General features: G+C 39.8%; 1 protein-coding gene across 1 annotated transcript in view; it reads right to left on the reverse strand.

Moving 5' to 3' along the window:
• Nucleotides 1–21,852, reverse strand: part of BEGAIN (brain-enriched guanylate kinase-associated) — a 103,938-nt gene that overhangs the window by 73,174 nt on the left and 8,912 nt on the right. Inside the window, exon 2 of the mRNA XM_009891084.1 lies at nucleotides 2,458–2,547. Within this exon, the coding sequence (XP_009889386.1) occupies nucleotides 2,458–2,547 (90 nt within the window). The remainder of the gene's footprint in view (nucleotides 1–2,457; nucleotides 2,548–21,852) is intronic.

Here is a 21,852-nt window from a genome sequence, read left to right on the forward strand (position 1 = left end):
TTTTAGGACTTGTTAACTGAGAAGTCTTCAACTCTGCAAGAGTATAAATGAGTTCACCTCTCGCAAGCTCCCTACTGCTCAGCATGTTGTGCCGTCATTTCATACAACCTTTCTCCCAACCTAATGTCATGATTTATTAGTTCGGTCAAGTCTATTTTATCCTGCTCCCTCAGCTGAACTGGCTTTTCAGTGTAAGACTCTGTTTTGTTGCCTATTTTTGTGGGTGTATGAGAAAGGAGAGGAAACAGGACTTCATTCCTCCAAACTCCTGTTAGCAGTCCAGCGCCTTGGCATTAGCTCTTCTGTAGTTTTTGGAGTGAGACAGTAAATGACGGAGGTTGCTGCAAGTCTGGAGGGACCAAAACAGGCAGCGAACATTCATCTGAAAATGAGCAGTATTTATGTGAAAAGCAATACACAATGTGCTTCTTCAGAGGGGACCCAGGAGCTCCTTGCTTCCACCTGTCCTGCGGATGTAGCGCCCCAAAGAATCATGCAGAGTGAGGAAGCATCTTCATTTTCTAAAGACTTACCCTAAATTTCCTCTTGTGCCCTGAGATGTAGATTACCTAAGCACAGAACACATTTTTTTTGCCTTATAACTGAACTACTTTGGCATTCTGGGTGAATTGAGACTTTTTTTTTTAACTCTCCTGCTGAAAAAGAATTTCTTGTTGCTTTCTCATTAGTTTTTTAAAGGTTAAGGTGCAACAGGCTGGGTAAAATAGAATTTCTCCTCATTTTGTAAGTGCTGACAGTTGTCGTACTCACTATCTTTTATTTTCACAAAAAAATGCCTTTTTTTTTGGGTTCCATAAGCAAGCTGGTGTTTTTCCATATAACTGGAGAACAAGCTTCCAGATAAATTTTTAAAGTCTAGATATGTAGAAACAATGTGATTAAGAGTTGATTTAACAAACAGGAAAGAAACAAACAAGCTTTCAGAAACTAATAAAATCTCTCTATAAAAATTTAGATCCTTTTGAGCTTTTTAAAAAGCAGGGGGAAATGAAATCTTTCAATGGCGGTTTATTTATTTTATGAAATGGCTAAATAGCCTGAGCTAAAATGCTGCATTTGTGCATTTTAAGCTTTGGCATACTTGGAGATAAACTGTGGTATTGTCCTTGGTAAGAGTAAGCTTATTTTCTTTTGAAATTAAGAACTACAAGTGGACAGTGATGGTAGGAAAAGAGATTTTTTTTTGAGAGAGAACGTTACAGAAAGACTACTAAATGTCATCCCAAAACTCTGAACTTCCCCATAGGTGTCCATTTAAAAACACCACAGAAGATCAAACTCAGTGATTATACTGTGGCTGTGTGAATTTGTTTTGATTTAAAAAGACTTCCAAATATTCCATGAAAATGGTATTAGGGTAAAACATTTTGAAAAACAGTTTTACATACCCTGACCATATTTCACTTCACTGGTCATCTCCTGCTTTTAAGAAGGACAAGTGACAGAACAAAGCTGTTTTTGTGTCAAGCTCATCTAAACCCAGGTAGGAGTAGAGCGCATGTCAAGAGCCCCAGGGGACTGAAAAACGGGGATTCAAATCAGTTTTCCAAGATCGTTGTGTTTTTTCTCTCCGTAGAGCATAGACTGTGCCAGAAAATACCAAAAGAATCTCACTTATGTCTTTCCTACAGCAGCAGCACTCTTAAGATGAAAATTCACACACATTATTCAAAGAAAATCAATAGACTGCAAGAAGGCAATCTAAAGCTTAGCCTGTCTTTATTTTTTTATCTAATTTCTTACTTTGAAATAGATTTCATTTTTTCATACGTTGTTGAAAACTATAGGATCAGTGAATGACATTTCTTCTACATACCTGCCACTTGAAATAAAGTCAAGCAACAAAGAACAAAGAGGAAATTCAGGAGTAAAGTAGAAGAGAATCTAAGCAAAATATGGAAAAATGAGTCATTACTTAAACTTATACTATGTGCTGCACAGGAATGTAAACTAGAATCAGCCATAACTCCCCCACATTTCAACATCTCTGCACTACAGCATTGAAAAAATCCTTACTTCAGGGGACCAGAGATGTAAACCTGACAAAGGAGAGCAAATATACACATACCAGCAATTAAGAAAGGTGGGTGAACTGCCCAGATAACTATGCTATCGCCAATTAAAATCAATGCTTCTGTATTATAACTATCTCCATCAGAAAAAAATATGAACGGATAGTAAGCAGCTATGAATTTTGCAACTTCTTAAACAATTTTCAGTTTTTATACACATTAAGAATAATTATTACAGGCTTGGCTGAGGCAAGCATCTAGAGTGCTATAATAAACAGATCTGCTGTCATTCCCCGAGTTTAGAAAACATAGCACAACTGAACGATGAGACACTACAGACTGACGTGAAAAAATGAAACATTTTTATGGACATCAGAAAGTCAGAAAGAAAGCATAACTTCACAAAACATCACTTATTAGTTACCTGTCCCAGAGAGTAGGTGAAGATTTTGCGAGCCTGCCCTGGAGAATTCTAGGTTGCCATAGGCAGGTTGGCACCCAGGAATTTCGTACCCTGCAGCATGAATAGAGGATAAACCATGGCTAGGTATGGCTCATAAGACATACGAGTGGTAACCTAGCTAGATTTGCTGCATATTAGTAGGCTATGCCATAATTTGGTACTAATTATTATTCAGGAGATCTTACTTTAAAGCAGTAGTAAAACTACAAAACAGGGTGATGTTACAGCACACACATTTAGTGATTTTCTCATATGGCTATTGTTGGTGAGAACAAGCATTTAGGATTGACCTTTTTATGGCTGTAAATAGATGTCACTCCATCTATTTTACTGGAGAAGCACTTGCTCCTAAGATTTGTGAATCAAATGCTTATATTTTTTTCATTGTAAAAACAACAGATGAAACAAATTTATGCTTCATTGAAAGAGGGTCAGCAAAATTCCTTCTGAGCACCATGGTGAGAACATGTTTAACAGTTTTAATTAAATCTGGGCTGAGGTTCAAGTTCCACATACCAGGTTCCATGCACATCTACCAGCAGCAGAACAATAGCTGCAAAATATTTGCTGGAAACGAAAAGCACAGAGAAGCAATCTGAACTAGCAATACAAGCGATGAATAACACACAGCAAATGCAGATCCAGAGCCCAGGAGAAGGCCAACAAGGCAGGCAAATTAGCAATGAGAACTGTTGCCCAACATTGGCATCCAGCAATGTTGGTAAGGTTCAAAACACTCTGTTCCATCCTTAGTCAAGCAAATTCTCACTCAAGTCAAAGGTGTTTTTTCCTGAGTAAAATCTGAGTAAGGACTACGGCATTTGGCCACGCAGAATACCTCATACAGTATTGCTGTGTTCCTTTTGCAATATCAGAAATGCAACATAACATGCCTTGAAGGATAAACTCAATGAAAGATCAGTTTTTCCTCACTCAAGCACATTCATATTTGCAAACCAGAAGTTTTGCACAATCTTTCCCTGTGGTCAGTGATCTTATACATGCAGAAAATCCTACCTTCCAGTATTCACTATGAATTACCAGGGGGTACTGCAAAATAGGGACCTTCTAGACTGTGAACACATCTTTACATACAGGGACACATTTCAGGAGCCGTAGCCGTGCTACAGAGAGCAGCAGAGAACCTCAGTGTTTATGGGTAAGGAGAACCCTCCTGAGTCTCTTGCTACTGCTCTAAGTCCACCCCGGGACTGGCTTCATGTCAAGACCTACCAGTAGCAAGATGATGCTCTTTAAGGCACTCTGAGGAAAAGCACTAAGTGAATTCCAGCACGTTACTCTAGTTGTACTACTGAGTTGTTCATTGAATAAAGAAGGAACATTTTATGGAATATTTTAACTTCTTTTCTACTGGACTTGGGTTAAGTATGTGAAGACACCCAGGGATGACAGAAAAAAACGAGATGGCCTGAGGTTTAAGTGTTGTCATCACACGAATTTACAGCAATATTAGGTTTAAAATAACAGTGGAGGTGAGAATAAATCTCTGCAATCTGTAATACCTCGGTATTGTCAGTTCTTCAGTGAACCGTCAGTATTACTTTGGATTATGTGTCTCACAGCTTTTCTGATGTTCTCAAACTGTAAATCTCATAATCAATAGGTGTGTACTTATTTAATACATACCAGCTCTGCATTACTTCACTATGCATTTTCATTATGAACTATGGGTGTCAGGAAAACAGCCCATTGTAGGAATACAGACTTGAAAATGGTCTCTACCTGGCTCTCCATTACATATCTGCATGTTTTTAGGTACAAAATTGTAAATTGCTCCTAAAAATTAGGTCTTTGAAATCTTAATTTTGAAAAAAAAAAATCAGTAAATTCAGCTACAGGTTTTTCTAGAACCAGTGGAGATTTTTCAATCCAGTACATTTTGCCTATTTATCCACACTTCGCTGAGGAATCCTCCATAGTTGTTTTCAAGTAAAATTACAAAACTTGCAAATTCTGAGATGGATGAAATGAAAACATTGGGCTTTTCAAGCCCACAAAATTAATTAAACTGGGGCTCTTGGGGCAAAGAAGCCATCTGAGCAGGGAGAAATCTCAGCTGTCTTCAGATCTATTACAGGCTCTCCTCCATGTAGTCTTAATCTAACCTATCTCATACCTTTTACTGGTATATAGCAAATAGCTTTGGTATAGATAATCTTGACAAAACATTTTAAGGCTCTGAGGTTGTGAAATGTTTTGACAGAGAGGGGAGGGGTGTGAATTCCACTTTAGCTATTTGCTCAGTGTTTTTCCTGACATCTTTTCGGTAGTAAGTTCCATGTAATTGCTCCATAAATGAGCTAATGCAGAGAAAATCTCTCTGCTCTGAATGTGGTGGGTCTTTCAGAAGCTCCCCAAAGGGATTTAATAACATCCTGTCTCAGATAATCAGTGTCAGTTGTAGTCAGTCTAATCACATTCTCATGTGCAAGGTTGAAAAATAATTAGTAACTGTAAGATTTATTTATTTGCCTGATATACAAACACAAAAATTAATTTGTCAGCTTCTGCAATTTACATGGGATATTGTTTTATCATTGGCAAATCAGAAATGAGCAAAACATACATATATTTTTGTTTAAAGCAACCGTACACTTTAAAGGAAACGAAAGGGGAAATGCTCCCAGTTCTGTCACTGTGTTGTTTCCTTTCTGAAACAACAGTTGTAAGAAACTTGTAAGTATTGAAAATAATAAACATGCATATTGAAAAAGAATATTGTATAGTCACAGTATACAAATAGTACTCTACTACAAGAAAAATATCAGTCTCAAGAACCTGATGAGAAAGTATTTCAGATTATCAAATTTTAAGTTGACTTTTTATTATACTGTAGCATGATAAAGTAACTCATTTTCCTCTTCTACAGAGCTTCCCTTCCCTTATCCCTCACTGATGTGATTGAGACAGACTCCAGTGTCAAGTAAGGTTTGAATTTGGGCATACTGTTGTAATAGCCTGTGTTTCCTTGTCTTGTCCTAGAACATGGAGTATGTTACTTCAAATATTGTCTGTGGCTCATCTGACAATAATCACAGAAGATACTTACAGACCTATAGCCAGTTTGAAAAAAAAAAAAGAAAGGTCGATTTCTCACTAAAACATGATCAAGACTTTATTTCACTGTCTAGAGAAGAACAACTAACAAAGCATCAGTTTTGGTGGCAGATGGTGATTGATCCACTGTGTCTGTAGTAGACTCATACAGACTGCCTTGTCTATTTAAGAAATAATATTATGAGAAAAGTAAATGCAATGCCCCTTATGCTCCCCTCTCCATATTTCATAGGTGAGTAAAATTTGTTACATCTGATGTGTATAAAGATCTCTGGCTTGTATGCTACACTTCAAAAACACTGCTCTTTTTATGCTAGAATATACATGGTTATTTTACAAATGCCAATGCAAATCTGACTGACTTTTCTGAAATAATGTGTTTTTCCGAAGTTGGAGAATATCATGGTTTCTCCTTTCTCCATTTGTCACTGGAGGACTTAGTGATTAGACTTCAGCAGTCTCTAAGCAAAAGCCACCCCAAATCTTGCACTTGTTAAAGGAAGAAGGATTTTCTGCAGAGCAGGAAAGAATGTGTCCTGGTCTGATTTTAGCTTAAACTCCATGCTCTTTAAGACCTGAAAGGGATTTGAAAGTCAGCCTTAAACTGGGTTGTGCTATTATGAGTTCCGTACTTGCCCAATTTAGCCCTATTTTACCCCAGTATGAAGAAGTTAAGCACAAGAACAGCTATTTTTGCTTCTATTAACACCATGCAGCTATTTTAAGGGCATGCTTTTATAAACACTAATAACCCCAGATGAAACATTGACAGGGCAGGCTGGAAGAACCGCAGGGACACCTTGGAACATACTGTCACGACTCTACCTCCACATCCCGTCCTCACTGAAGAGGCACGTGGCAGTGATGCTGATTTAGCATCACAGACTTGCAAGATGCTGTCAGCTACCTTCACTACCTACTTTCCTACCAGTCATGCCAATGTAGGCAACTGGCTGTCATCTCCACGGAACAAAGGCTGGAGCTAATAAAAATGTCAAACAATCCATTTTCTGTGAGGGGGTGGCAGTTCTATTCCTGGAGTTACCCAGAACTATCTATGACCACAGCATTAAATAATGTAAAACCACTGCAGGAACTGTAACGATATATCTTAATGAATATTTTAAATATAATTCCCTAATGGAAAAACAGGGTCCCATGGAATTGGGCATCCCCCAAGCTGGGGTAATCTGCAGGGACTGAACCAGTAGCTCTGCAGTGCGGACACAGATGCTAACAGAGTACGTGGGAATCACAGAATCACAGAATTTTCAGAGTTGGAAGGGATCTCTAGAGATCATAGAAGGAGGCTGGGTGTGTCCATCAAGAAAAGGGAGGAAGATGAGGACACCTGTTATCAGTGAAGTTAATACCTATTTTCTGGCAGTATAGGAATATGGGGATGTTACTCTGTCTGCTCAGTTTAACACATTTTAGGAGATGGTGTTTCACTGGCAAAAGGCCTGCTGGCTTGGGCACCCCTCAGTCTCTTTCTAACCAGGCACAAAAACCCACCCTTTTTCCTCTGGCCCTTCCTTGTCTTTTTTGCCCCACTCTTCTAACAAGCTCCTGCCATGGCTTCTCTTCATCTTCAGCTTTTCTCATCTGTGCAATCTCCATCTAATATGGTATTTCTGGTATGGCCACTGGCTCCTCTTGGTGCATCAGCTGCTGCAATGTTGAAGGTGGAAGACCACTCCCATGTCCACTCTTGGGAAGCCAGACATGACAGCAAGCTCCATCTGCCAGGAGGAGTTAGGGAGGAAGTCTTCTTCGGTCTTGAAACTCTGGGACCAAGAACACTTAACTGAGATTGAACCTATGTGAGATGCAGTTGCCAAACTAATTTGTCTCTGTTAACCGGGTGGGTGTGATCATTTTTTTTTTTTTTTCAGATGCTTTTGACGTGTGCAACTTTGAATGTTTATAAAAATGTTATAGCACAAATTCTTGACACTCTGGAAGGCTCCTTGGAGTATTTATGTTCCAGCTTAAAAGCAGGCAGGCTGAGGGCTTCTTAATGAAAAAAATCATTGGCCGTTTTCTTGCTATACCCACATTTTTTTCTAGTTATATTTTCAGAAATGTCTAAAGCATTTTAACATAAAAATGTCATGCAACATTCCAGTTGATACAGTTGAAATTCTGTAAAGCATTAAGCAATCTGTCAGTGGAAAATTTTGGGTGACCTCAGTGATAAGTAATGCTACTGGGTTGTCATATCTACCTTATCTAGATATTTATCTATCTATATTTATCAGCTCATGTTGGTAGCCTTTTGTGGCATAAATGTGTATGTATATCCAGACACAGGTATGTGTATGTACATACTTTAAATCCACTATTTTCAGAAAACGTATGTGGTAAACAGTCTGTAAAAACTTTAGAGTCAAACTTCCATGCTCAGACTATGAATATGTGAATGAATAATTATCACTCTATTAGGCATGTTGACAGAGCAGTTGTGGTAGGATTGGAACTTCTTGCAATGTTTGATTTTGTTTATTGATGCTTTCAAATATGTGTGCAGCCAAAACACCAATTATGTTTCCTCCAGTTACAAGGCAGTTGGTCCAATACAGGTGTACCAACAAAATGTAAGGATTTATAACTAAAGGAATTGATGAACTTTCTATTCTCAAAATGCTGATGCCATGCCCTCTGTGAATATTGCCACAGGAGATGATATGAGCTAATCAGTTTTACATAAAATCAGTTTTACATAAATTTCTAATAATTAACAACTGGTTTAAGGTCTCAAAACAATCTCTGGAAAGAGACATTTTCCAAACTTCTGCTAACTTTATTGCATTATTTGGGTACTTTAGTTTGCATATGAATATCCACCATTGTCTTGAATCTGGTTAAGTATTACAACAAAATCTAAGACTGTGTGAAGCTTTGCAAGCTCGGTGATCACTTCTCTTGGTATCACTGTGGCATTTTATTGTGGCTATATGACTTCATATTTTGTCAGTCTTTAAATGCATGAAATATACTAACTGAACTGAAATTTAACAGCTGGCTGAGTACAATTTCACTGATGATTAGATTTGGGGGAAGAGAAACAGGTGCAGAAACACTCCCTCCTGCAACTACAGAAAAATATGGTAGGAATTAGTCATTCAGTATCTGCCTGGAAATAATCATAAATTGTTAATAATATTTCATTTTAAGTCTCCTACTTGGGAAACTGATCATCTGCATATTGTGAAAAGCATTAGCTAGCTTTACTGTCTTGCAGTATTCTGTTGCTGTAGAATAAAAACAGTCACACTTTTCAGGGTTATAGATCATCTTTGCAATATAATTCAATGACAGCTTATAGTTTGTATACTGCTTAAATGTTATTTCCTGTGGGAAGCAATAGCCATAAACGCATTGTATAGGTGCCAAAATATACCTGTTGTGTGTAGACATTTCCCATTGGAACTATACTTGCTTATATGTTTTATACGTCTCGTGACATTTCAGTATTAGTAATGGCTCTCCAATGCTGTCAGTGATAACATCCAACAGTTTCTTTGAGGCATTTATTTTGACGGTGAGTTTTTGTATTATGGCAGAACTCGGTTTTCATGAGGAATGGTTTTCCATACGCAGGAAAACAAATATCAGACTGACCTAAGCGCTGTCCTTCCCTCCTTTTCCCTGGGTGTCTTTTCTTCAACTAGCTGAATAAGTGTTGTTTCTAATGTAATTAGGCCATTGTGAATCATATGCCCCCTACTTTTTCTCTCTCATGAATGCTTTGCTCCAATGTCCCAGCAGCAGATCCATTTTTGGTCCTTTTTGATGGTTTGACTTCAGGCAACCCTTACACAGCTCCAGCTGCCCTCTCTGAGTGCTCTTAACAAAGCTTTGCTTCAACATGGAGAACGTTATGGGGTAGCTGGCAGTACCTATCTGGCCAAGAAGACTTCTGTGTCTAGAAGTGAATTTTTATCAACCTTAATAAGACAAATTTGGGAAGATGTTTTGGTTTCCTAATATGGAAGTAAGGACTGTAGATGCTTAAGATATCAGCTGCATCTATTAGTAATTGGAGGGTTGGGGGTTGGACTAGATGATCTCCAGAGGTCCCTTCCAATCCTGACCATTCTGTGATTCTGTGTAATACAGTAAAAGCTACCTTGTAAGTCCTTTATTGCCAGTGTAATTCTCCCTTTTTCTCATTTTTCCACAGTCTTACGTGGAGCCTCTAAGTTTGGAAGCTTTGGATAATCACTGACTCATGTTGTCATCTAGGAATGGACTATGTAAAAGGACTTTTCTAAATATATGGATGTATTTACTGCAGACATCAACTGTGCTTGTATTTATATTTCATACCTTTTCCAAAATCTGCTATGATGTTTTTAAGTAGGCATGTGAATGCATGAACAAACTCATACTGAATATAGAGTAGGATTAACTTTACTGAGAATAGCAGCTCTTTTGTGCAAAAACTGGTCTGTGCTTCCATGGTTCTCTGGTGCCTCCAGAGAATCTGAAAGAACTAATAATTACAAGACATCCCTTTTAAAATGGCATTTGTTTTACATGGTAAGTAGAATAAAGCTAATGTTTAAGACTGAATTATAATCCTTTCACCCCAAAGATATATCCTAAATTATATTTGATAGCTTAATAACTTTCATTTACTCACTGAATACATAGGCTAAAGATCTGTTTTCTAAGCAGCTCCAGTAAACTATCGTGTCGGGTGTTTCAGCAAGAGAGGGAAGTGCTGGCATGCTGGGGAAAGGGCAGTGATGTGTCTTTGGGAATGCTATGCAGAATTCCAGTCACCCATTTTCAAGAGAGGGATTTAGTCCCAAAGAGATGCAGTGAAAAGACTTTTTCTGAGACTTAAGAGGCATCTTGGAAACCAAAACTCAAAAGCAAAGCTGCTCTAGATCAGTCCAAGAAAAGAAAGACTGAGTCAGGATGTGGCTACCATTTTAAACACAAAAATTATTTCCTTTAAAAAAAACATTGGCATAAGAACAAGTGAACAGAACTGGTCATGATTACATTTTCTTAAGGAAGTTATAAGACTTCTTATGAGAGAACAACATGATTCTGCAACAGCCTTCCAATAAGAGTAGCAGATAGAAAACCACTTAGAAGATGGAATATGTGGTTGCCTGTAACTGCAGATAACTGTTCCAAAATGTCCAAGTTCCGAAATGTCTTTTTTTTTTTTTTCTAAATTGCTTTTCCACAAAAAGTCTATTGTCAATAGATTTATTCTGACAATGGATCTCATCCCTTCCAAATCTTACTGCCTTCACTGTTCAGTGGCATTCAGGTCAATTGTTACTTGTGGGAGAACAGAACCAAGCACCAGCTCAGTACTGCCAATGGCAGGAGTCAGAAATGAAAGAATTCTCATGGAGAAAGCCAGTCAGCGTGAAGAGTCCTACCTTTCAGAACCTGATGCGGCTAATGAATTTGTCCTTTGATCTCTGCTAACAATCCATTTATCAGTCCAACACTTTCATGTGTTTATAATCCTAATGCACTGCAACAGAGCAGTTGTCTTTTCAACTGAGAATACTATGATTACAGAGATAATATCTAGAGAAACATTCCCAGGAGATGCTTTCAGGCAGCTTAAAATCAATAGAAATGATGAGTATTTTACATCTCTTCAGATTTTGCTTCTGGTTTGTCTATATAACCCTTATCTTTTACCCCTGAAGAGCATGGGTGCTTTCACTGTGGATGGATTTTTACGTTCCTCTTGCTGAGAAAATTAAGCACTGAATGATCTGCTTCAGAAATCTGCTCACTGGAGAATTGGTAAATATGCATGTAAACAACTGCCCTAGAGTATAATCTGAGCTATTTTTGTGTTATAGTTTGGTAGGTTAGAAGAAGGAATTAATTTAAAAAATAATAAAAAGGAGAGACTAGATTTCAGTTCAGAAATTGTTTTTCTGTCTGCTCAGAAACCTGGTCAAGTCATCCTTTCCTGACTGCCACCATAGATTTAGATTATTTTTGCTAAATTCTACTCTTAGTGAAGAAGCTATTAATCACTGACTGTACCTCTGATGAAATAATTCAATGGAATTGCCTGGGCTGGTTGGCATGGAGTTTATCCCTTGTATATCCATACACGTTCTCTCAGTCCATCTTGCACTCTGTGGGGCGATTTGAAATTGATTCTTTCTGGTTTTATGTGTCTTCCATTATAAAGGACAGATTTCTGCTGTCTCAGGGCATACTACATTCATTTTGAAGACACTTGTCTATGCCAGGCGCTGTTACATTGGACTCTGGGGTAAACAACATGGCTCCCCATGTAGAGAAAATCAGCTCACTTCTCTGTCACTCCACTTGCTCTTCCACTCTTTTCCCTTCTCATCCATTTAAAGTATGAGTTCATTGAGGGAGAAGAAATCTCTTAGTATTTTGGGAGAACAGTATGCAGTGTAACGAGTCCTTATCTCAGGATGGGACTTTCAGTGATAAAGAGAAAATGAGAGGAAGATTCTGGTGGGGTTAACTGAGTTGAGGGTCTTTTGAGCAATCAAGAAAAAGGCTAGAAAGAACACTATCTGAGGGATGCCAGTCCTTGAGATGTATTAAAAACATCCCCATACTCTCAGATTTGTTTGGGGTTAAATTTCAAATTCGCTAATGGAAAGATTTGAAAATTATTTCATTACTCTGAATACAATTTTAAACCAGACAAGTATAAATTAAAAGACTGAATCCACAATAACGCAGGAACCAGAGCAGGCTCAGAGGTGAAGACAATGCAGAATTTCACCTCTGTAAGGATGAACACCGCCAGAGGTGGGGGCAGCTCTGGGATGAAGCAGCCTGCTTGGTGCTCCTGCTTGTGCCAGAGCAAGGGGCCACGACTGCTGCTTCTCCAAGAGGGATGTGCAAGAGTTTTTAGCCTATTCACAGCACACTTTCCCTTAGCCGTAGCAGTGGCAGGTCTCTGGCAGAGGCAAAGCAGGCAGCTGCCCCAGCAACTGCATACTTTGTCTATGTCTAGAGCTGGCTCTGCAAATCCCATTCCATTTATTTCAGGGCTTGAATCATATACTATACCTGGCGCAAGGCCCATTCAATGCTTTGAAAGTGCTTTGGGGAGAAAATAAAAGTGCTGCAAAACAAAATTGCCAGGTGTGAGCAATCAGAGCACAATTAAATCTATTACGAATGGAATGAATTATCTCCTTAAAAAAAATATTAGCTGTTGTGGAACATGTCTCATTTAGCAATTAAAAAATGTATACGTTCAGGTGAGTCTTATTACTGCTTGGCTAACTCCTGTCATGTGCTTCTTCATACTTTCTTTTGCCAGAACTGGCCATGTTGCAGAAAACAGACTCAGTCTTCATCCAGATGTACATCAGTGAGTCATGGGCACAAGACCGCTTTATTCAGTACAGACAATGTCTAACTATGATAACAGAAAACTAATGGATACTTTTAAAACTAGAGAGATATAAATGCAGAATGTATAATGGTGAGAATTCAATGACATGGAATACACCTCTCAAAGGGAGGGCATCAAGGATTAAAGGTGAGACAGGCTCTGAAGCAGGTTCTGTTTTCAAGACATGAATACAGGAAGGTTATTTGCTCTAACCAGTCTCACAGACATTACATTTGGGATTCTGGAGTGTCATGGGAGGTTGGAGCTGCCTGGGGCTGAGCGGACAGGCTCCCCAGCGGTACTGTGGCTCTTCTGCGAGGCAAGAGGTACAGGTCCATGGAGGAGCTTGTCCCATTCACAGTGCTTCAAATCCACCTAACCCATAGGGACAGGCAGTACAGAGTTAGCACAAAGCCCAGCTGCTGCGGTTTCTTTTTTTAAGAATCCAGTGGCGATGGTATATATCTCATACTTTTTTGTGATCTGAGCAGGGAGCACTAATTTGTTTCAATTTGAGAGACCTCAGTCCTGTTTCTCAGTACATACCCTTTCTAGGTGGCTATCGGCACAGATTTCCATGCCTTCCATTGGAACCTGGCACTGTATAGCCAGCCATACAAAGTCATGAAGCCAGCAAGAAAGAAAAAAAAATAAAAATCAGTTCTGTAGCTCTTGTTTCTTTGACTATATAGTATTTCTCTCTTTCTTCAGCTGTTTCAGGACTTAGGACTCATTATTCAGGTGGTCTGAAAGTCCCCTCTAGACCCAGGGATCTCTTCTTGAGGCAATGCAGCGCCTGTATTTTGTGCTCAGAATACCATTTAGCTCAGATACCAGAAGAGCAAGTATGCATGACTTTAGGTGCAGTACGCTACTGCTAACTAGGCTCTGCAAGTTGAAATTTCAATACATTCCTTTGGATTTGGCTGCCAAGTGTAGCTGATGGCTAACTGGGCTTGAGGTCTGTAACGGTGTTAACTTGTTATGGTACAAACATGGAAACTGGAAGGTCTGATCTGGTAGCCGATGCCCTCAAATAAAACAAAAACACGTACAGGAAGCTGAGGAGGCAGAATTTCCAGTACGATAGTGGTGCCAAGACATATGGAAATCTGGTTCTTATTTGTGCAAGCTTTACTGGCCATAAGCAATTAGAATCAAATTCCCACCTCAGCCAAAGCATTTTAATACCTCCCTAATGTATATTGAGGCTCTGGACCTGTCCTGAAGGAGTTGGAAGAGTATCATGTGGCCCATCTTTTAGGGATGCAGAGGTCAAGTAAGCCTGTTAATAGCAGACGCCCATCAATCTTGTGCAATTCTGGATCCTCTAACTTTGTCATAGTCCCTACTAAAAGGTATCATCTCCTTTGCCAGAAACGTGCTACTGCTTAGTAGCTGAGTAACGGGGTCTGTCTCTTGGCAAAATACCGGCTTCAGGCTCCTGCCAGTTCCAGACCAGAGCTGCAGCCTCTCAGCTCCTACAAGTGTAGAAGGTGTTGGATTAAACCAGGGTAGATTAAAGGGCTGTCTGTAGGCAAAATAGCTACTTTGCTTGACTTTTGAACTAGGCAAAGCATCATGCCTGATAAACAGACACCCCAACTCAGCTAATGAAAGTGACAGGGATTGGGAAGAATTTGATTAGGGGGTGAGCAGTCCTCCCCCACCCCGATCAGCTGGGCGGTACTTGCAGAAGCTGGTGACTACTTAATAATGTCATAGCCTGCAAGGGCCCCCTGGGAATGTGAGATGAGAGAGGAAGTGTTTGTGGGAAGAAAGAAGGACTAAGTAAGTTGAATGACCTTATGGCCATGTTTAAGGTAGCTCAGGTAAATTCTAAATTATTAGATTGTTGATTCTGAGCAGTTTGGGTTTTCTTTTTGCTGTGACATGTTCTCTTTGCTGTGTCAAAAGAGAATTTTGGGACCTGAAGGGCTACCTCCCCTCAGCTTCATTGGTCTTGCATGTACATTGCTCATTCCTAACATCACTGTGATTTCCTCTGCATAATAAGAACTGAGAGTATAAAATTAAGAGAGATTTAACTTTCCCGTGTCCTTGTATTGCATATGTACAGCACAAGATCACAGAAAGGACTGAAATTTCTGTTCTGTCTGAGCAGTAGCTATTCTACAGGAAGGGTGACAACCTTGACTGTCACCAGAGGCTGCTCTGACTCACTGCTAACCACTGTACCATTGCAACTGGTGAACATCTGAGCTCTTGCTATTGGAATTCAGAATTTTTTTTATAGTGTATTTTTCTCTATTTCTCTGCCTCTCAGCATAGCTAAACAGTGCATCTTGTTAGTTATTTCAGCAGCTGCTAGTCACTTTCTCTCAATCTATCCATCCTCATTTGGAAGGAAGCTTCACTCTTCCATTGCTACTGGAGGGCTTAAGCTCAATCCTGGCAGCTGTTTTACACCTTTAGTTGAGCAATCTTGAATGCTCACAGGAGTATCCAGTTAAGGTCTTTATAGCTTGTTCTGGCAGAATTTTTTCTTCCTGACTCTCTTCCTCCTTTGCAAAATGTATTTCAGCATCATCTCTGAACTTCCTACTGGCAACTACCTCTTTGCTGAGAAGTGACATCCTTTCACGGTCTAACACCCAGTGTCTTGTTCCTGTCTTGTTTTCATGTAATCTGCTTTTAACAGCTCCAGACACCTTGGCAGGAGGGCGGAAGCATGCTCACTATCTGTATTTCTTGGCCTTTTTCTGATAAGACTCAGAGTTCTTCTGCTCCCTACGGACCCTCGAATGACCGTGGAAGAGGAATGTAAAATCCTACTCTCTTTCTCCCTTGCTGTGTTCAAGTTCAACAGGAATGGCAGTTTCTGCACTCCTGGGAAGGCAGACATACTAAACTGTGTTGATAGCAAGAGGGTGGAAGGGTATGGCCCAGTCCTGTTCTCTGCCTGCATTGCTGGCCAGCGTCTGGGAGAGCTCCATGGGAGTCTAACAATGAAGCTCCACAATTTTTTGTTGATATTATGTGTCTTAAAGGCACATTTTGATACTTTAGGATGAACTCCTGCCCTGATGAAGTTAATATTGAAAAGGCACTGAGAATTCGGGGGTGAGTTTCTTTAATTTCTTGTGAGTTCTCTGGCCAGACCTGTGGCCAAAGTTAACACTTTTGTATCTCAATATGACAAGAGCTTTATGCTCTTAAGTGATTGTATACTAATAGATTATGTATTTATACCCTAGCAGAGCCATGAGTTGCTACTTTCTCACTCCTGAAGACTAATCCAGGTGGATGATCAGCTCTATCACCTCATATTAATCAGACCTGAGTTAGCAAAAACTCCTACATATTAGAGTGTTCTGATATTTGGCCTTTTTCACTGTTTTTCTTTCCAAACATGTCAGAAACATTTCAACAAAACCATTTGTCTTGGACAATTAGACCAAGATAAGGCTACAAAAATGGGAAACTGAGAGAGAAAAAGGAAGCCTTCAACACTAGCTAGTGATGCGTTCAGTTAGCTGTGCACATCTCTGGTTTATAGTGTGAGTTAAAAAGAATTAGTATATTGAGTAGCAGTAGTAAGTTTGGGAATAGCTCACTAAAACAAGTGTGGATTTTACAGACCTTGTAGAAGGTTGTGTGACCATTTCAACCTTTACTAAATATTTCATTAAGTGTTATGGAAAATAAAAATTTTATTTCCATTTGTAAGGGTTTTACATCCTGGCGTGAAAAAGCTTTTCATTTCAGACAAGTCTTGCTTTCTGATTAACTCCTATGGGTAGGGTAAAAGTATTAATAGATTTTTCTATCATCACCTCACTGATCTTCAATCTCAGGTTCTTCCCAACTCTGCACTTTTTTAGAGGACAGTAATTTGCTGAAGGAATTCTTAACAAGTTGATGTCAATCTGATTACAATTAACAATATGTTCTGTTTCCATTTCCCTCCTTCAAATGAAGTTGAATGATGGCAGTACAAGTCAGAAGAGGGATTTAAAATAACATGAGGTCTCTCCAGATTTCTATAAATACAAGGTTCATTCTTTTATGGTAGACAGCATTTTTTTCTATGTATCCCACCACTTTTCTCTTCATTTGGACCTGACAAGGTAAATGAATAATAAAAGAAAGATAGATGCAAAGAAAATTAGGTGGTCGGGATTTATTGAGCTCACTTGATGGTGTTGAAATTATTTTTTTTATTTTTATAGCCATTCATTCTGTTCAGGCCTGCTGGTGTATGTCAAACATCACATAAATGAATAAAGAAACAAACCATTCTTATGTGTTAATGGAAATGATGTGCTCTAAAATTAGTGTGTCTATTGCAGCACAGAATAATAGATGCTGAACAACTTGTTCTCTTCTCTGTAAATTGCATTTAAATATAAATATGAAATATAACAGCTTTGAGCTAAAATGGAGACTCCCACTAATTCAGAATGTGGAAACACATGGGTAGCCCCACTAAAGACAAATAAGGAGCAGGCAGGTGAACCACCACAGGTGCTGGGGAGGTAGAACACAGGCCAAGCATGTTGGGACATGTTCCTGGCAGCACATGTGGCCACCAGATCATCAGAGTCTGGTGGTAGCAATGGGCCATAGGAGTGCTTTGTTGGGAGGCTTTGACTTGCAGGTTACCTGGTGCAGGTGGGCTGTGGGGACTGACCCCAAGGACAGGAGGTTCACTCTCAGCATTGGCTCCCTCTAGTATTTGCTGAGGACTGTCTGAAAAGTTCTAGAGAGATACCGCTAGGATTTGGGAAGGCTGCAGAAAGAGGTGCCTGACACACAGCTCCTGAAAAGGCTATTAGTAGTCTATATCTGTGCTGCTCCAGGTGAACTGCAATGGGGAAAGGTCTGAGGAATCCCCATCTGGAGACCCTGGACTGAAGCAGAAAGGTTAAAGGATGAGAGACAAGACACTGAGATGGAAAAAAGAGCAACACACTCCTTTCTCCAATAATTTGCTAGGTATTTGTGCCTCTTCACACACCACAGCTGAGGTGTTTCTTGCCTGGGTCAGCTCACCTTCCCCCTGCAACCTGGGAAAGGAGCAACGAGTGAGCTCCGGCGGTCATTCCACCCCTCCAAAAGCAGAGACCCTTGTGGAGCTTGATGCAACCAGTAAAATCTAAACACAAGGTTCCCTACAGAGAAACTTCAGGCTGAACCCCTGACTTGCAGGACTGATGTTATTGAACCTACAGTAACTTCTACCAGGTAAGCTTTTAGCTAATGATATTTCATGCTGTCTTAAAAATAAGGATTATGTTATGGCTTTAGGTTTTGTTCCTTATACCATTTATTTAGTGTGACTGGGAGTACTGAGAAAAGTCTGAGGTAGAGATATTTTAAATATCTGCAGTCTTGGAACAATAACTCCACAGTGAAGCATCAATGGTGTGAAATACTCCAATATGCTAATTTAAATGTAAAGTTGTGTTAGAGTATGGGTGCTTAAGGTTAGGGTTATGTGCAGAACCTTGGGTAAAATCTGTGGTTTTGATAGTGAAGTGTTGATGGTAGATTGGAAATACTTCTCTTGTGGTAAATGTCAGACATGAAAGTTTTAATCAAGCAATGTACTTTGGATTTTTTTTTTTTCCCCTATTTATGTGCTTTATTCACTGTTTATGGAAGCTATGTTTCTGCCACACAGCCGGCGAGGAAATCTCTGTATTTACCAAGATAGATGTAGTGTTGGTGTTTCTTTCCTGTGGCCCTGAAGCACTTTGGGTGTATGCAAATGCTAAATGAGCTGCATGGAACACTTTCAGATATGAGCTGTAGTGAACAGGCTGCAAACACAGTCTTTGGACCAAATTAGCACTGGTGTGTTTGGCAGTGAATTAGTACATTGCTGCTATTAAAAATAAATACAGTACGGTGTGTTTACCTATTTTTTTTCAAACATAGGAGTATGTTATAATCACTAAGGGGCAAATTATGGCTGTTTCTGTATGACAGTATGGCAGTTCGCTTCGTTCTTGTGTTTCACAAACCAGATACAATATCACAGGGAGTATTTGCAGAATGCAAGAGGGGTACTTCATTTTTCCAATTTCCACCCTCTGCATGAACATAAGGCTTTGAAATTCTAGAACTAATCCAAGGAAGGCAAATATTAGGAACCTAAATTATGAGCACCTTCTGACCTGTTGTTTTATAGGAATGAGGCACAGCAATAGATGTGTAACGGACACTCAGTAGTGCATTACTTGGGTACTGTTACCAATGCTAAAGGTAAATAGCTTATTGCCCTAATCTCCCTCTCCCTTATTGTTCGGGGGTAAAGAAAGATCATGCTTGAAGCTATATCAAATCTGCCTTTTATCATACAGTGTGAATAGACTGTGAGCTATATGGTTTATCTGCCCTTCAATGCTGTTTGGCCACTGCACTTTATATCCTTGTTTCTCTTCCTTTGGCTTCTCACCTAATCAAATCTCACAGACAATCTAAACAGAAAACAAGCCACAAATAAACAGTTAAAGAAGGTATCACAAATTTTACCGTAATGCAAGACTAAAATAAGTACTTCGGGCCACAGGGATATGCTCTCTACTATGATCTATAATCCATTTAGTCAACTGATCAAGATTTTTCTTAAAATTAAATTAGTTTTAGTCTTTATCCCAAATTTTATGGTTACAAATAGTCTTTCAACTGCAAGACTAAACATATGACTGCTCAGTTCATGCTCATTTGTTTCTATACCTGTGCTGCCCTGTAGTTTAAAGCATACCTGCTTTAAGCTTTTTCATACCTTTTGTCTACTTATAAAGAACAAGAAGAGGGAAGAAGGGAGGAGGCAGCGAGAAAAATTTCTTGGGAATAAATGAGGTTTAACAAGGAATCTTCAGGTAGTTGAGGTGTTTGGTGAGTTTGGAGATTGAGCTTTTCTTCTCCTTTGTCCTCCTGTTAGTGTTGGCTTAAGTCGGTTATATCCACTGATTTAGGATATATGGCTCTGTAAAAAAGGAATTGTGGAAATCCAACCAAGGGAAAAGTAAGGACAACCTGCAAGAGCACGCTGACACCTCATGGGGTGAGGTTAGAGAGGACTGAGCAGGTCAGGACAGGGCGCTGGGGACAAGGGGTCAACCAAGAGTTGTGTGAGGTGAAGAGCACTTGTTCTGTTTCTATCTCTAAGACTGATCTCTTCTATTTGAACTCTGGATCTTTGCTGTTGTCACTAAAGCAGTTTCATAATTTCAATAAAGATTGGAGAGCTCTTTGGTAGCTTTTTAAGGAGGGCTGGCTGATTGCTGCTGTTGGCACCCTGCTTCCCGTGTTCTCCAAATGAACGGTGTAAATGTTTGTTTACTGCGCCCAGCTTCAGAGCGCCTTTATCACCACAGTAACAATGGAATGAGGCTTTTAAGTGAATCATCTCTCCCGGTAAAGATGAGAGCACTGAGCCAAAGAGACCCGGGCTTAAAGCCCTGTGTCAGAGCCAGGGTGGGAGCTAAGATCCTCCTGTCCCTGAGTTCTCTGTGCAGTGCTGGTGCGCCCCTTTCCCCAGCTCTCCGTGGCTTTGCCACGCTTTGCAGGAAGGCCTGAGTGTCAGTGAAATGAAAATGTTTTAATCAGAAATCATTCTTCCGAAACAGTAACATATTCCCTGCATAACAAGGCTGCATGCTCCCCCAGAACAGAAGAATCCATCCCTTGGCTTAAGCTAAGGCGCTTCCAAGGAAGAAGCCTGCTCTGTGGCAGAAACACATGTGTTGCAAATGTCACATCACTGGAAGATTTGTATTTTGCTGTGTCGTTTGTAGCACAGGCTACAACCATTTTTTGTTCAAGTAATACATCTTGACTGGGCAGCTGATAAGGAAACCCTGAGAGTTATTTATTTTTTCCCTACTTTGCAGACACTTTTTGTGTGACTTAATCCCTTCCAGTCCTAAGGAAACGCTTCGATATTCTCATGAGCTGCACAAAATAATCTCAAATACATTTTTGGTGCTGTGACCTTCTTTGTTAGTGTTAAGCTCTTTACCTTCACTGGTCAAGTGAAGTCCTACGGGGCTGGTTCAAAATTCTGGCAGTGGATGGCTGTACTTGTTTGCGCTGAGCAAAATTGACTCCGTCCCATTGACTGCTGGACTCGCTGACACAACTCTCCTACCCATTGGTGACTGTGGTTATTATTTTTTATTTCAGGCTGCTCTCTGATCTCCATTATGTCTTGTTTTTAATAGCACACTCTTTTCTCTGGCAGGTGTTTTTGTAGTGCTACAACCAAGTAACCTCCTTCTTGTAGGATGAATCCAGTACTGGAGTGTTCACAGACTGAAAATGTTGTTCATCTTTGCAAGTTGGGGAAACGGGATTTTTGTGAGGACACAGCGTGAACAGGAGTCTTCATTAAACAAAATGCAGTCTAAAGACTCACCTTCTCCAAAGCAGCCTGAAATATGCTGGCTGGAGTTATGGGATCTTGAGCGGTGATTTTCAAGATTTCCTCACAACACTAAATCAATACGGGTTACTGTAAGATCTTTTTAGGAAGAGATTGAAGCCTCTGGCTTTCCAAATAGGTGCTCCTTATAAACTGAAATACATATGAAAAACTTGCAGTGAAAAGAGGGCAAGAAGGCACTGTGATGGACAGGCTGACTACATTATACTGGAAGACCTAGTGATTGGGCAGTGCATCCAGTTCAGCATGTTTAGTCATTGTCCACTTTGCACTGGGTGCTTTGCAGCCCTGAGTTGGCACGGTTCTTGCCTGCATATGTGGGTAATGGAATAAAAGGAAAGGGCTCTGAGGGATTCTTGAATTTGAAGAAACGTCATGTACTACAAGTAATAATCTGTTCTGGGTAGGTGTGTACAGCCTGGTAGTGGGTTTTTTATTGTTATTTTATTTTGCAGCATCAGGCACTTAAAAACTGTGC

This window comes from Charadrius vociferus, unplaced genomic scaffold (assembly GCF_000708025.1).
Source record: "Charadrius vociferus isolate BGI_N301 unplaced genomic scaffold, ASM70802v2 scaffold228, whole genome shotgun sequence".
Classification (NCBI taxonomy): Eukaryota; Metazoa; Chordata; class Aves; order Charadriiformes; family Charadriidae; genus Charadrius; species Charadrius vociferus.